The sequence below is a fragment of the Ovis canadensis genome, chromosome 4, assembly GCF_042477335.2.
Source record: "Ovis canadensis isolate MfBH-ARS-UI-01 breed Bighorn chromosome 4, ARS-UI_OviCan_v2, whole genome shotgun sequence".
NCBI classification, from domain to species: Eukaryota; Metazoa; Chordata; class Mammalia; order Artiodactyla; family Bovidae; genus Ovis; species Ovis canadensis.
The window spans coordinates 100699065-100712647 of record NC_091248.1 but is presented as its reverse complement, the minus strand read 5'-3'; the positions used below and the strand labels follow the sequence as shown (position 1 = coordinate 100712647).

The window sequence follows — 13583 nt, the reverse complement described above, 5'->3', positions numbered from 1 at the left end:
TTGACAGCTAATTTTTCACAAACTGAGATCTGTGGCCATTTGCTGCTAAGGCTGAAGAAACGTGACCAGTTGCATGCACAAAGATGCTAATATGGGTACCATTAGTTTGTGAGCATAAAATCACATGCACATAAAAAAGATACCTGATTGGGTCCCTGAAAATTTAGCCCCAGTGGTTTATACTACCATATATTTATAGTCATAACTCTTTGCATTTTTGTATTGCTTAACAATGTTTTTTTATTGTGAGTTAGTAATACTACTTGAAATAGACATCTGTATAACATCTGCAGGACTGGGATTTCTTGACATTTTAAATGATTCCAGCTCACCAAAAATTGTCAAAAAGGAGGACATACATTCTATGTTATATTTTTGAACAATGAATGAATCAAAGCTGTGATTTCTGAAATAAAATATGACATATGTCATAGGGAATAACATTCTGAAGAATGAAACTACCTTTGGGGAGAAGTTATTTAATTTATCATTATAGCTTTATATTTAATGCAAGTTAGATTTCAGCCATTTATGTGAATTGAATTGGGTGATATAACAGAGAAAAGAAGTTAAACTTTGTGATTTAGTGAGATGTAAAATCATATAAACAATAGCACTAATTTCTGACTCTGTAATGCTATAAAACAAGGCAGTTTTTAATTGAGAAGAAAAAAATCTATATTTTCAGTATTATTAGAATTATTAAAGTATAAGTTACTATATTTCCTTCTAAAAAGATATGATAAAAGTTTTTTTTAATATATTATAAAATATAATCTAAACCATTTTCTTTAAGGGTAATTCTCATTCAGTGATCATATAAACTTCTGTCTGCAAATTAAAAGAATTATTTTTTTCTTTCTTGGGCAAAATGTTTTATTCTTAGGTTGTATTTTATAGTTAAATTATTTTCAAAATTCAACTTAATAAAAAAATCACTCAAATTATATTAGCTGGTGTTATTCAAAGAACATTTTTCAAGGAGAAAAACAATGGATCCATTTCTGGCAGAAAACTGTAATGTGCTGTGAAAATAAGGTTTGGGGACCATTCTATGAACTTATAAGCTAAATCTAAAGCACCTAAAATAAGCATCCTTCAGTGTCATCTGGTGTGACAACTTCTTTCAACAGAGGGGAGTCCTACCATTAAATCATCTCCAGGAATAAAAGAGAAAAAAAGAAAAAAAAATCCATCCTTGCACACTTATCTCTGAACTCACTCATTTACCTTGAATCTTTAGGTCTCTAACACCTCAAGGGTAGGGGGGTTACCGTTGGTTGATTTCACAGTCTTCTGTGAAAGAAAGGAGGCCTTGAATCTTGGTTTTAGTTCAGCAACAATTTTTTAATCATATATTAGACACTGAAAGACGAATAAGGTACAGTCTTTGCTCTGGACACACTTGAAATCTCATGCAGCCTTCAGGACAAACTTATGGCTGATGCGCCCTTGACATGTTAATGCACCTGCCTGGTGCTACATGTACATATACTCATATGTATATATTATTTCCATCATAAAAAATAAAATAAGCATGATTATATAAAAATAAAGGTACACATATTTTCATCTTTACTGGCTTCTTCCCTGTGCTGTTCTGTACCTCTCTCTCCCCTTGCTTGGCTATATTATTCCGCTTTGAAGACTACTGATAGAGAGGAACATGTGACTCAGACGCCTGAAACATTACGAGGTAAGTGCTATCTGAAGACGTGTGCATAGGATATTCTGGGTGCATGTGAAAGTGTTCGTTACTCCTGCCCGACTCTTTGCAACCCCATGGACTGTAGCCCACCAGTCTCCTCTGTCCATGGAATTCTCCAGGCAAGAATACTAGAGTGGGTAGCTGTTTCCATCTCCAGGGGATCTTCCTAAACGAGGAATCAAGCCCAGGTCTCCCTTACTGCAGAGATTCTTTACCATCTGAGCCACATAAAAGAGAAGCAAATCTGGGGGTGAGGCGGTAAAGAAAGACTTCCTGGAGAAGAGGATATGGCATCAGGAGAACTTGGATCAAGATGGGAAGATGACTTTTAGGAGCAGGGATCAGCATGAACAAGAGCTGGAGTCCTGCAGCCGATTATCAGTATGAAATGAGGTCCAGAGTCTCGGAGGAGTTAGGAGAGATAGGATAGGTCAGATTATCGTCAGACTGAGGAATATGGGCTTGATGGAGTCAATATTTGTTTTGTTTCAAAGAAGCCTAACTACTCAAGTTCGCAGAAGGCTCCTGTTTTACGGCAGCCTCTGTTGTAAGGACTAGGTACAGAGACAGCTTCAGAACAGTGCTTGGCAAAAGTTAGTATAAGTTTAACAGACAGAAGAAATTGCCACTTCTTGAGGAATCTCAGTAATGTACCTTCAACTTTTTATTGAAGAACTTTTGACTTGGTTCAGTAAGAGGAATCGAATTAAGTTGTTTTATGGTTCTCATAAATTGTCATCTGATTAAAAAAAAATACCTAGACATATGGATGTCTCCTTTGTATACAAGAGTATATATCTCATTTAGCTGAGAATCATAAATCATACCACCTGACACACCGTAATGGGTAAATCCCTCTCTATGCACTGTCTGTAATTTATTATTTGGGACACATGTTCCAGAACTGGGAAATGCCCACGTTTGTTAGCCATGCATGCCAAATTGCAATTTGTCCCACCCATTTGTGAAACTCATTTCCCATTCAAGCTGTAGTGTGAAGTTCATGGCAAGGGTAGAAAAGCTCTTGAGTGTTTTCTCAGACTTTTTAGATGAAGGGAGACCTGGGGTCAGAAGGCCAGAGCGGTAACCAGGAAGCACAGAGGAGATGCTCTTTGCTCCTCTTACTGCCTTGGAGGTATTTTTAGTCCCACCTTTGGATTAACCTCACTGGTCTCCACTGGTCTCCACTCAAAGAAGAATGCTGAGGAAGGAAAGAAACAGGGGAAGTGGACAGTGCCTCCAAAGTGTCTCATTCCAGATCTGCCCTCGGTTTAGGCAGGATTGAATAATGCAATTTGAATTGTTTGGAAGTGGATCTTTCTATTTATTTACTTTTTCTGTTGGAGTATAATTGTTTTACAATGTCATGTTAATTTCTGAATGAATGAAGTGAATCAGCTATTTGTATACATACATCACCTCCCTCTTGGACATCCCTCTCACCCCATTCATCCCGCCCCTCCAGGTCATCACAGAGCTCCAAGCTGAGCTCCCTGTGTTATACAGCAACTTCCCGCTAGCTATCTATGTTACACACGGTAGTGCAATGGCACCCTACTCCAGTACTCTTGCCTGGAAAATCCCATGGACGGAGGAGCCTGGTAGCCTGCAGTTCATGGGGTCGCAAAGAGTCAGACACGACTGCAGTCCATGGGGTCGCAAAGAGTCGGACACGACTGAGTGACTTCACTTTCACTTTTCACTTTCATGCACTGGAGAAGGAAATGGCAACCCACTCCAGTGTTCTTGCCTGGAGAATCCCAGGGACGGCAGAGCCTGGTGGGTGCCGTCTATGGGGTCGCACAGAGTCGGACACGACTGAAGTGACTTAGCAGCAGCAGCAGCAGTGTATATACGCCTGTGCTATCTTCCAATTCGTCTCACCCTCCCCTTCCCCTCTGTGTCTACATATCCATTCTCTACATCTGCGTCTCTATTCTTGCCCTGCAAATAGGTTCATATGGACCATCTTTCTATATTCCATACATATATGATATTTGTTTTTCTCTTTCTCATTTACTTCACTCTATATGACAGACTATAGGTCCATCCACATCACTACAAATGACACAATTTTGTTTCTTTTTATAGCTGAATAATATTCCATTATATATATATATATATAATATATAATATCTTCTTTATCCATTCCTCTGTTGATGGATATTTAGGGTGTTTTCCTGTATCCCAGTGTTCACTGTAGCACTGTTTACAATAGCAAGGACATGTAATTTGAATTTGACATCCCAATTTCCCTGCCTCTATTCATGTTCAATATATGGGAGACATTAGTGACCACTCCCAAAGATTTTTTTTTTAACTTGAAGAAATTATATAAAACTGAACTTCTATCCTTTGCAGTTCTTTGGGTTCACAAGGTCAACTTATTTTGTACCTACTCTGTAGAAATTCTAATTTTAAGTGAATTGGTAGAGTCTGAATAACTGAGACCCCTTGTCCTCATCCAGCTTACAACCTGGGAACACTGACATCAAAGTCAATTACATACTTAATCATTTAATAGGGTCGAAAGAGTCAGACACAAGTTAGCAACTGAACAACAATGAACAACAATCATTTAAATAATTGTGGAAGCGGCAAAGGAAGAAAAACACTGGGTGCTATGAAAATATACAGTAAGGAAAACAAGTCAGAGGCTCAAGGGAAGGCTGTGACTCTGTGCTATGACTTTTTGACTGAGATCTATGATGAATATGCATTAAACTAAGGAGAAAGCAGAAGGTGAAAAGAAAAGCATTTGATTAATCAAATATTTCACATACTCAAACAATGCATTTTCATTAATTACATGTGTGGCAGTTCATACTAATTAAAAAGCACCATATCACCTTGATTTTTTTTTTTTTTGTAGAATAGCTTAAGCAACCATCTACTACTTATGTATATTAAGGGTTTTTTTTTTTAAAAAGAAATGATATCAGTGTAATAGTCACCTTTTGTATCCCCAGATGGACAAGTCTTTAGTTCGGGCTGCGAAATGGCTTCAATGTAGTCAGAGGAAATAGGCTGTAACCCACAGGTTTCCTCTGGCTGAATCAGCAAACCACAATCCTGCATTAAAATGATAAAAATTAGCTGTCATAGTAATTAACCTGACCTGTAGTAATAAAATCTCAAAAATAAGACTTTCTCTGCCAAATAACCTTTATGGATAAAAGGGAGCAATCCATGTTTACCCTTCTCTTGATATTTATTCGATTGTTGTTTTTGCTATTAATAGCTGCTTCTATTAGGGGATTCATATAAATTCTAATGATAATCTTTATTTTGGCATTGATAGTCATGTTATTGCTCTGCCAATTTTTAAAGAAATAGGTGTTAGTTATTTAAAAAAATATACCTTTGTGTTGTTGACTCATTAAAAAATATAACATAGTATAACAGAGGGCAATACATCAAGGGGGGAAAATGTGATGCTGTAAGATAACAAATAGGAAATATTTGGGGAGAATGTTAATTCAACAGATGCATTTCATTTCAACACACATTTATTTAAGATCTATGATTTACTAGAAATGGAATTGAATATGTATATTTTATCTAAAACATTTTACATATTTATAAAAGTAGGTAGATAACAGCTCACTGCAATGAAACTCATTAGAGAAGAGGCATGTTCTGCACCAAGCAATGCCTTCTGTAGTCTGCCATATGCACTGGCATAGAGGCAATTCATTGGCTTTGAAATCTTTCCTCTCCTGCAGTATATCATCCTTCTCTTGTTTTCTCTTAGCTTATCCTACAAAGCTGTAGGCACTTGTACCTGTCCTATGTCCTTCTAACCGACCTCATCTGGTTCCACTGCCACCCTTTTCACTGGGTTCTCTCAGTCTACCATGATTAAGGTCAGGTTAAAAACTCAATGATATCTGTTAGGAATGCTTTCTTGGAGAAGGCAATGGCACCCCACTCCAGTACTCTTGCCTGGAAAATCCCATGGACAGAGGAGCATGGTGGGCTGCAGTCCATGGGGTCGCAAAGAGTTGGACACGACTGAGCGACTTCACTTTCACTTTTCACTTTCCTGCATTGGAGTAGGAAATGGCAACCCACTCCAGGGTTCTTGCCTGGAGAATCCCAGGGACAGGGGAGCCTGGTGGCTGCTATCTATGGGGTCTCACAGAGTCAGACACGACTGAAGCGACTTAGCAGTAGCAAGAATGCTTTCTTCCTAATTTTGCATGGAGAGCATCTTTTTGTGTTTGAGGTCTCTTGAAATGGCAGCACAGTGATGCATCAGCTTCTGTCCAGATCAGCATCCTTTGTTTTCTTCATCGTCTTCACCATTTGGTAATTGCACTTGTTATTTGTGCCTTTTCCACTAGACTGAATACTCCATGAGAATGGATAATTATTTCCCTCACACATAAATCTCATCCCTGGTGTACCGTGGACAACAATAAATATTTGCTGAATGTGTAAAAGGTTAGAGTTAATTGTCCCCCCTTTCATATCATGCATTCTCAATAATGGAGAGAAATAATTAGTTTGACCTCTTCTTTGCTCTGTATTTCTGCCTCTAACAAGCAATTTCTAGTTACCTTCTCTCACACTTTTAAACATCTTAACCACCAACTCAGATTCCTGGATCTCACACAAAAGATTCAGGGCATCAGGGAACAAAAGGAATGGGGGTAGTGTGAGGACTTTTTAAAATCTTGATTCAGTACACATATTTTCATTTTTTAATTCATGACTGAAGTTGAAGTTTAGGAAACTGTTTAAAATTAGAAATATGATTTGTGTTAAAATGTTCATTATATTATAATAAAGCAATTAAAATAGCATAAAGTTTATAATGATGTGAGAAGATTTAGTTTGAATAAACTTCTATGAACGATATATGTTCATGTATGTGTGATACCTATCTATTCATCTATCTATTCATTTGTTTTTAGTGGAGACTAGACCTTTATTTAGGTCATACCTGAATGGTCTAGCGGTTTTCCCTACTTTCTTCAATTTGAGTCTGAATTTGGTAATAAGGAGTTCATGATCTGAGCCACAGTCACCTCCTGGTCTTGTTTTTGTTGACTGTATAGAGCTTCTCCATCTTTGGCTGCAAAGAATATAATCAATCTGATTTCGATGTTGACCATCTGGTGATGTCCATGTGTAGAGTCTTGTGTTGTTGGAAGAGGGTGTTTGCTATGACCAGTGCATTTTCTTGGCAAAACTTTATTAGTCTTTGCCCTGCTTCATTCCGCATTCCAAGGCCAAATTTGCCTGTTACTCCAGGTGTTTCTTGACTTCCTGCTTTTGCATTCCAGTCCCCTATAATGAAAAGGACATCTTTTTGGGGTGTTAGTTCTAAAAGGTCTTGTAGGTCTTCATAGAACCGTTCAACTTCAGCTTCTTCAGCATTACCGGCTGGGGCATAGACTTGGATTACCGTGATATTGAATGGTTTGCCTGGCTTGTTCTGGAGACGAACAGAGATCATTCATGGGAATACCAGACCACCTAACCTGCCTCTTGAGAAATCTGTATGCAGGTCAGGAAGCAACAGTTAGAACTGGACATGGAACAACAGACTGGTTCCAAATAGGGAAAGGAGTACGCCAAGGCTGTATATTGTCACCCTGCTGATTTAACTTATATGCAGAGTACATCATGAGAAACGCTGGACTGGAAGAGACACAACCTGGAATCAAGATTGCCGGGAGAAATATCAATAACCTCAGATATGCAGATGACACCATCCTTATGGCAGAAAGTGAAGAGGAACTAAAAAGCCTCCTGATGAAAGTGAAAGTGGAGAGTGAAAAAGTTGGCTTAAAGCTCAACATTCAGAAAACGAAGATCATGGCATCCAGTCCCATCACTTCATGGGAAATAGATGGGGAAACAGTGGAAACAGTGTCAGACTTTATTTTTTGGGGATCCAAAATCACTATAGATGGTGACTGCAGCCATGAAATGAAAAGACACTTACTCCTTGGAAGAAAAGTTATGACCAACCTAGACAGCATATTTAAAAGCAGACACATTACTTTGCCGACTAAGGTCCGTCTAGTCAAGGCTATGGTTTTTCCAGTAGTCATGTATGGATGTGAGAGTTGGACTGTGAAGAAGGCTGAGCGCCGAAGAATTGATGCTTTTGAACTGTGGTGTTGGAGAAGACTCTTGAGAGTCCCTTGGACTGCAAGGAGATCCAACCAGTCCATTCTGAAGGAGATCAGCCCTGGGATCTTTGGAAGGAATGATGCTAAAGCTGAAACTCCAGTACTTTGGCCACCTCATGCAAAGAGTTGACTCACTGGAAAAGACTTTGATGCTGGGAGGGATTGGGGGCAGGAGGAGAAGGGGATGACAGAGGATGAGATGGCTGGATGGCATCACTGACTTGATGGATGTGGGTCTGAGTGAACTCCGGTAGTTGGTGATGGGCAGGGAGGCCTGGCATGCTGTGACTCATGGGGTTGCAAAGAGTTGGACACAACTGAGTGACTAAACTGAACTGAGACCTTTATTTAAGGCATTATATATCTATCAGATTTTTAAAAACTATGTATATCAAATATTAGGGAGGGCATGGAGTAATAATTACTATTATACACTGCTGATAAGCAACACAAATTAGTTCAGCTTCTTCAGAAGGTAATTTACACTAAGCTCAAAAATTCACAGATTCCATAGCCCCAAAGTTAGAGTTCTTAGAGTCTACTCCAGAGAAACCCTCATGCAATGCATAAAGAATATGTATAAAGACAGATCTAATGGACTAAGATGGGAAGATTTCCCAGGCATATAATTAAGAAAACAACTGAAGACCTTGTTTCATTCCAGAATAATATATTCCAAATGAAGCATACTGAGAACATGCCACGCAGTCACCTAAACTCAGGTATTTCATGCTGAGATGTTGTGTTCAATCTACTAATAATGCAAATAATGTTGAAAAGTCTGGATTTAGATAAAAGTTTGCCTAAAGATGATTGCTTGTTTGGGGTCTCTTGGGTGGGCAGGTGTATGATAGTGTCCTAGTCCTCATTGGGAGGGCATTAAAAAGAGCCTAGATCACAGGTGCCAAAGTCCCTGATGGTCTCCTCTGTCAAAGTTGGACATGTCATTGGTCTATCAATCAATCAGATTGTTAGGTGCACTGATGGCTTGTCCTGTGAGGAACCAAACTCAATTTTCGATGAGTGGATGTGGGCTATTTCAGACACATTAGTCACAAGCAGCCTTTTCGAGAGACTATATCTGAACTGAAGGATATGAAAATCCTTCAGAGGGGATGAGGCTTTCAAGCAGAAGGAATTGCATGTCAAAGGTCATAAGGTGACTAAAGGATTTATCTGACATCTTAGGCACAAAAGAAAAACATTATTGAAAAAACTGATATGCTGATAATCTATGTGTCATTTTTTTTCTTAAAATGCACCTCCGAAGTTATCTACCCTAAACTCCTCTTCAGAGGAAGAATGATAATCCATGATGCGGTTCTGAACAATTCTGGATACAGCTTTCCAATGGAAAGACTGATTTAATACCTAGAGCGCCTTGCTGTGAAAACAGGTCCCTGACCTCAAGCATAATCCAGCTCATCATCATAAGTTTCTTCTTAATCCTGAACTGAAATCTCCATCTTATTTGTTCTAATTGTCCTCTTTGGTGCAGCTTAGAACAAATATATTGTAATAATATAGAAGCATGTTCTGACCTGACTTCAAAGCTGCTGAAACAAGTGACTGACAATAGAGAATGATAATATTTTTAAATGTTCAGTGTTGACACTTACTGAATACCCAGGACTCCACATACCAGCCTATGATAACACAGTAAACATAATACAGAGCACAGAGAAATGTAGCGTAAGTGGGAGCCAGACAGGGTGACCACTCCTGCTGCTTACAACCCTGGTCAAAGCAACATGGAAATATAACATGCAGCCAAACTTCTCTCTTCCTCTAAGTATTTACAAAACCTGTTCTCAGGCCACATGAATCATTGACTATCCCTTTAGATCTTAAAAGTGATAAACCTCACTAATAAAAAATTAAACAATTTTTGAAAGGGAAAAACTCATTAGCATCCATCATTCTTTCTTCACTGGTGTGATTAGTAATTTGATCAAGTTCAGGTATATTCAAGTAATTGAATAATAGCTCTTCTGGCTTGGAGCCCCTTAATCTAGATATGGAAATGGCAGAATTTAGCAGAGATGCTTAAAATTAACCCCAGAAAGCTCCACCTTCAGAGTGTATCCCTTTGCTGGAGACTTCATAAATTCCTGAATGGACTGTCAGAGCTTTCAATACAGTGTAACAAGATAATTAACAGATTTTCTCATGCAAACATGTGCATAGTGTGTGTGTGTGTATATATATTTTTAAAATGTGCTTAACTTTTCATGAAATGCCTTAGTGACTAACAAAAGATATTAAGGTGCCCTTGGCTTTGTTCTCTGCCCTACCCATGAATACACGGCCACTGTTCTTGTTACCAATTCTCCTGGAAGTCCATCTAGTTTTTACAGAAGTATTTGCCCACAAAGGGATTAGTAGTTTTCATTTTTAATGTGATTTTGCTTTGTTTTTAGAGCAATATCAAATTGGACTATTTGATCTGGTGTGTGTGTGCTTAGTCGCTCAGTCATGTCTGACTTTTTGTGACCGTTTGGACTGTAGCCCATCGGGCCCCTCTGTCCATGGGATTTTCCAGACAAGAATACTGGAGTGGGTTGCCATTTCCTCCTCCAGAGAATCTTTCCAACCCAGGGATCAAACCTATGTCTCCTGCATTGGGAGGTGCATCCTTTACCCACTGAGCCATCCGGGGTAGGTATCATGAAACCTTACCCACTTTCTGGCCCCACTGAATCATTCTTTTAAGATCAAACAGTTCTCCCTTTCTTCCACTAAATAATGAAAAATGTCCACATTTTAAATTTTAAAATATACAGCCATTCCTCGTGACGCCCAGCTTTTCCCAGAGGGACCCATTCCCTTTCCCTGGGATGATGCTATTTTTCGTAAGTTAGTCGTGACCGCTCAAACCTGACAGTCTTGGCACAGTTGCTTCTCCCAGAGAGGCAGAGTCCTCTTTCAGATTAAGACTGTTCTTTTTCCCATAAGACACAAAGTTCCTGATGAGCTAATTTCACTATCTTGTTCCAAGGGGATGAATTATTTTCTATCTTCACATTTTCTCTAAATTTAACAACTGCTTTCCTTGTGTTGTAGTCAACCAGCCATAAAATAGTAGCTATTGTGAGATTCATAGTATCAGACACTGAATGAATATGTATAGAATAATCAGCTGAGGTATATACATTAGTGATAAATCATTACAGCGTAGTCCATGAAATTGTCTTTTACATACCACAGTGATCCTAAAACTGAATGTTTTTCATAAAGAAAAGAATGCACTCATATAAATGCATATTAAAGGAGATTTATTTACTTTTTAGAAGATAATTGGAAATAACTCACAAATATAATTATACTGCTAAGATTTAATCCTATAAATATACTTGGTAAAGTTTACAAAGATTCATGTGCAAGGAAATTTACTAGAGCACTTTATGTAATAACAGAAAACTTGGTACACCTTAATTGTCCATCAGTAGGGAACTGGCAAAACAAGTTATACGTCCATATGATGGAACACTAATTCTCTGAAGCGAAGAAGGCAGAGTAAAGGTATGGAGAGACAGATATTAAGAGCAATAAAGCAAGTTTCAGGACATTAAATACATCTTGATCTTATTTAGTAAAAGAAAGTGCTAGAAACATGCATATGCTTGACTGTGCATACACAGATTCCAGAAGGACACGCTGGAAACACTGGACAGTGGCTCCCTTGGAAGACTAAGGATGGTAGGCTAGAGATGGGGAAGCAAAAATGAACTATCTTGAAGATTTTACCATTGGTATGAATCAAGTTTGTTTTTTAAAAAATACAAGTTTAAGTAAAGAAAATAACATTTAAAATGGCAAAGTAAAAGAATAGGACATCAGAAAAGTATTGGTAGCTCCTTTGAAGGTATATTAGTTTCCTATGGCTCCTGTATAGTACTACAAACTGGGTGCTTTGAACAAGTGAAGTTTCTTTTACAGTTCTGGGAACTGGAAGTTCAAATCAAGACATTGGCAGGTTTGGTTCCTACTGAGGGCTGTAAAGGACTATGGGTCTGCATAGTCATTTAATACTGTCCTACGTCCACAGAGTTAATAGTTTATCAGAGGAAATATAACTAAAAGGGAATTGAGTACATGTTCCAGGTAGAAGGAGGAACATGAAGCATTCTAAAACTGAGTGAGGATTATAGCCATTCAAGCTCCAAGTGCATTTGGAGAACAAGACAGCAAATAGATAGAAATCAGTAAAATTATTTTGGAATCATGATTTTAATCCTTGGCTCACTCTAATGACACAAAATTTAGGATCATGGCAATGAATGAAGCTTCTTTAATTTTCTTCTGTTTAAAGATTCTTATCAGAGAAGTTGCTAGTCTCTGTCCTCTTTTATAAAACATAAATTTTTTTTTGACTAAGCAGCTGCTCTTTTAAGGGACAGTACAAAATTAAACATTTTTATGGAGGAGTAAGGGACATTTTGACTTTAGTTTGTTTTAATAAAATATTTGCAGTGAACAAGGTTTACCTATAAAATTGCCTTATTTTAAATTTTAATGAAACTAAGTAGCCAGTCAAGTCATTCTATTTTGTGCAGAAGGGACCTCTAACAACACTGCTTTAAAAGTTGATGTGTTTCAATGCTTGATGTTATCCTGTTTTAGACAAGATCGGGTGCTTTCAGGGTGGTATGGCCGTAGATGTTATCCTGTTTTAGTAAGAGTTCAAGTTTTCAATTTTAATTGTTTTTTAAAAATAATAGAACTTGGTGTTAGGTAGCCGAATGAAGTTTTGAGTTGCTATTTGTATTTTGGGCTTCATAGCCTTATTTATAACACATTAGAATCCAAGTAGTAATGAGCTATCATATAAGATAACATCATTGTTTGTGTTTCTTTCCTTAAATAATCATCAGCTGAAAAGTGGTGGTATATTATCCTAAGAATTCTTAGTCCCCTATGAACTCAAGAACAAAGGAAATTGAAGCAAATTATAAACAGATGAATTAGCTCTAGTCAATTAAATTTACTAATATGACCTCAATATTTGGAACACTTCTTTATATTTCTCATGCATTACAAATCCCTCAACTAGCAATATACAATTTTCTCTTTTTTTAATCTTAAATTGTTCATTCGCTAAGTTGTGTCCAACTCTTTCTCCACCCCATGAACTGTAGCCTGTCAGGCTTCTCTGTTAATGGGATTTTTACAGGCAAGAATACTGGAGTGGGTTGCCACTTCCTCCTCCAGCAGACCTTTCCAATCCAGGGATCGAACCCATGGCTCCTGTCACATCTCCTGCACGGCAGGTGGGTTCTTTACCACTGAGCCACCAGGGAAGCTCTGTTGGGTCTCCAAATTAAACAGGGTGAGGCCAATGTGATCCTGCTTGCTGGAGTCCATTCTGAAAGGCACCCTGTATTCTCAATTTAGAAATACATCTGAGTCTCCAGGATTTGTAGAATTTGGACTGGAAAATCTAGTGAGACAGGGGCCTGTGAAATGACTAATGCTTCCCATTTCCGGTGAGCTCCAAGGAAAGCAGCCTTTGTTGTGGTCTTTCAACACTTTTGGTTTGGGTTCCAGATGGAGTCCAGAAGGGTAGATGTGAATGCAAATGAAACAAAGAAGAATGATTTTATGTCTGGATATTTGAAGAACTTCAGTTCTTTTTGATTTGTGAACAAAGCATGTGGAATTGGAGCTGAATGTATAACCATGGACTCTCTTGCACACTGAAGAAACTGGATCCGTTTGGGAAATGACAG

General features: G+C 38.2%; 1 protein-coding gene across 3 annotated transcripts in view; it reads right to left on the bottom strand.

Annotated features, from left to right (window-relative positions):
- CPED1 (cadherin like and PC-esterase domain containing 1) overlaps positions 1–13583 on the bottom strand; it is a 327294-nt gene that overhangs the window by 46888 nt on the left and 266823 nt on the right. For all 3 annotated transcript variants that reach the window (XM_069588269.1, XM_069588270.1, XM_069588268.1), the window contains one exon: positions 4663–4780. In XM_069588269.1, coding sequence (XP_069444370.1) covers positions 4663–4780 — 118 coding nt within the window. The remainder of the gene's footprint in view (positions 1–4662; positions 4781–13583) is intronic.